The sequence below is a fragment of the Triticum aestivum genome, chromosome 6A (assembly GCF_018294505.1).
Source record: "Triticum aestivum cultivar Chinese Spring chromosome 6A, IWGSC CS RefSeq v2.1, whole genome shotgun sequence".
Taxonomy (NCBI): Eukaryota; Viridiplantae; Streptophyta; class Magnoliopsida; order Poales; family Poaceae; genus Triticum; species Triticum aestivum.
Window position 1 is genome coordinate 208,846,284 of NC_057809.1, and position 2,910 is coordinate 208,849,193.

Below are 2,910 nucleotides of genomic sequence, written 5' to 3' on the forward strand. Positions count from 1 at the left end.
TAACACAAAACCACATTCTATTTATTTCCTTTATATATACTACATAACTGACATTGATGTATATAATAAAGTATCTTGACGGTGACTGTGTATGTAATAACAAATATAAGTACATATAGCTGCACACAGTTGCAAACTTATGCTTTTTGTAACTTGGATCGAGTAGTAGACATATATCTATCTTCCTGAAACAACCTGAACTGCTTGCGTACCAACCAGTCTACGGGATCCTGATCTCGGATGGCGACGTTGCGATGCTGTTTCGTCCATGCTTTTTCAGACGACGAAGCTACCTTCTTCTCCATGCGATGGCGAAGCTGGACCGCTACTGCTCAGCAGCTCCTCGATCATCTGCAGCGTGAGCCTCTCCTCGTCATCCATTGTACTCGCCGGTGAAGAAGCCGTGGTTGCTGACACTGTGGACTGCGCTGCCACCGCATCGCCGGATGGCCCGGCCCCTTTGTTGAGCTCCACGGTCATGACCCAGTTGGAGTCGGCGCGGGCCCCTGCACGCTTCTGCCAGACGCCAATGTGGGACTTCTCGGTGTCAAGGCGAAGGCAGGTGAGGGACGGAGACGGCGCCTTGCAGCACTTGCGAAGCTTGGCACTGAGAACCTGGGACAGGTTGCTCGTAGAGGAGGAGGAGCTGCCGCCACGAACGTCCCGGGTTGCAGCTGGGGCAGGATCGCCGGTGCTGCTCCTCTGCACGGGGAAGTTGGTCTTGGCATTGCGGCCGCTCATCAGAACGGCGGCCTCGTCGTAGGCCCGTGCAGCCTCTTCAGCGGTTTCGAAGGTACCAAGCCACACCCTTCTTTTACTTCATTCACAAAGACACGCATGCAGTTTGTTAGAATCTTGTAAACCGATCGATGGAAAAACCACTGATCTTTAGAGGAAGTTAGAGGGAATCGAGGGAAGCTAGAAAGGAGGGGAGGGGCTTACAGGAGGGGGTGTCTGATCTCAGAGACCCAGGAGCCCCAGTGGCGCTGCCTGACTCCACGAAACTTCTTCTTGGGTTGCACCATTTGTTCTGCCTGTCTTTCACAGACGAGGGAACGAGCCTCTTGAGTCCGCCAAGGTGTTGTGGGGGGTGAGGAGAAGAGCTCTGGTCCGAGTGATGAATATAAGCTGCCCAGCCTGTACTTGCCTCTGCACTGCCGTGTTAGATGTGGTTAGATGCGTAGGTAGTCAAATAGTACGCGGCACAGTGTCACACGCCCCCCCTCACAGAAGAGAGTGTGCCTGGTCTAGTTTTCACCGGCCATCATTGGAAGACAGTGTATACACCGGAGAGCATGGGTGCCTTGCTGCTGGGGTCACTTACCAGTACCACCACCAGTCTAGCACGCAGCCGTGCGCGGAGGCAGAAGACAAGAGCGAGATCGGGGGAGGCGCAACGGAAGTCTGGAGGGGGTCCGCAGGGGTGGACTGTCGGTGAACTGAGTAGATGCATAGCATAACCACCTTCCCTGCTAGTACAGTGGTAATAAACACGCTCACCTACACCAGTGGCCAGCCACATTTAATTGTGGGGCTGGGCAGCCCTGGCACTGGCAGAGTTGATTCACCTAAGCTCCTACAACTAGCCATGTCTTCCCTTCTTCTCAAAGATCAGATCCCGAGATTATTATTATTATTATTATTATTATTATTACTACTACTATTATTAAAGGCCCAACAGGTCAGGTACCAACAGCTGTTCACCAGAAGCCTTGAGCTAAATGAGTTAATGAAAGTTACAATAATGTTACAAACCAGGACAAAGGTGCAAGTAAAACCGAGTCAGATACAGAAAGAGAGCTCGCCATCTTGGTTCTTTCGTAGCTAATGGCCGTGGTCCTGATGCCCAATCCAATCATGGGTTTGAGTGCCATGGGACGCATGGCCCCTTGGCACTTAACTGCAAAGACTGGTATGTCAAGGCTTCTGTTTGGATTGTCAATATGGTAAGACTTGTGTTGGGAAACCAGCGTTTTCGGGATATTTTGTGCTTTGTGTGCGATGGCCTCTTGGAGGCTCTTTTGCTTCATTTGTAACACCTCTTCATCTTTCAACACCCAGTCTTTTTTGAGCCGTGGAATGTGCAACATAATGTTGCTTTTAAGCTAGGGTAGGTTACTTTTAGACTTGATAGAGCGGTTTTGAGTAAGACTTGCTGGGGAGCTGTCAAGCTTCCCTTTGCTCCGATATTTTTGGCTCTGGGATCGCTTCCTTGGAGCTGGTTCGCATTTAAGCCTGTCCAAGGTTAGCTCCATGTACAGCCTGGTGATGACGATGGTGCGTGCTCATGTTTCCTTTGCTTGATGGAGAATTTAAAAGTTATATCTTCTGACATATTGTTGACTGCTGTGTTATGATCGTCGTGCTTGGTCGCAAGACTTCCCAGATTTCATCAAAGTTTTCCATCTATGAATTATGTGTTTTTTCGATCTTTTTTCACGCAATCTGAAAGTTCATGGCAGTGACTTCAGATTTGTAAACATCTTGCTGCTCTTCTTAACACTACCATCCATAATTCTGCTCAAATGGGGTATATGCCCTGACAATGCACGGCAAGGGTAGTACTAACTAGGCCGTGGACGTCCCTACGCAGTCTGGTGATATCGACATTTAAGTGTCCAACAGTTGGTCTGCAATAATTGTCATATTTCACCAGGCAACTGCCCCGATTTCATTTTATTTTTTGTGTTGAAGTGAATCGGATTTGCTTGCTGGAGTCCGTTACCCCTGTCGACTCAGTTAATGAGGAGCAGGTATGTGCAGGCTCCACAGACATCTGTGTCAGGTTTTGCTGGATAGGAAGCTTCTGTGCCCGATCTATTCTTCTGACACTGTCTGCACTGCACGCAACCTTTTCCTCATGGCAAGTACATGCAGCACACCAGTTCAAACTGGCAGCAGTACATCAAG

The 2,910-nt window shown here is 49.3% G+C and overlaps 1 protein-coding gene across 1 annotated transcript; it reads right to left on the reverse strand.

The window, feature by feature from the left end:
• On the reverse strand, positions 1-1,315 carry LOC123127287 (ethylene-responsive transcription factor WIN1). Its single transcript, XM_044546936.1, has 2 exons — positions 943-1,315; positions 1-817 (listed from the first exon to the last, which is right to left on the reverse strand). The coding sequence occupies exons 1-2, from the start codon at positions 1,023-1,025 to the stop codon at positions 277-279; spliced, it is 624 nt and encodes a 207-aa protein (XP_044402871.1). The 5' UTR covers positions 1,026-1,315; the 3' UTR covers positions 1-276.
• Positions 1,316-2,910: the final 1,595 nt, after the last annotated feature.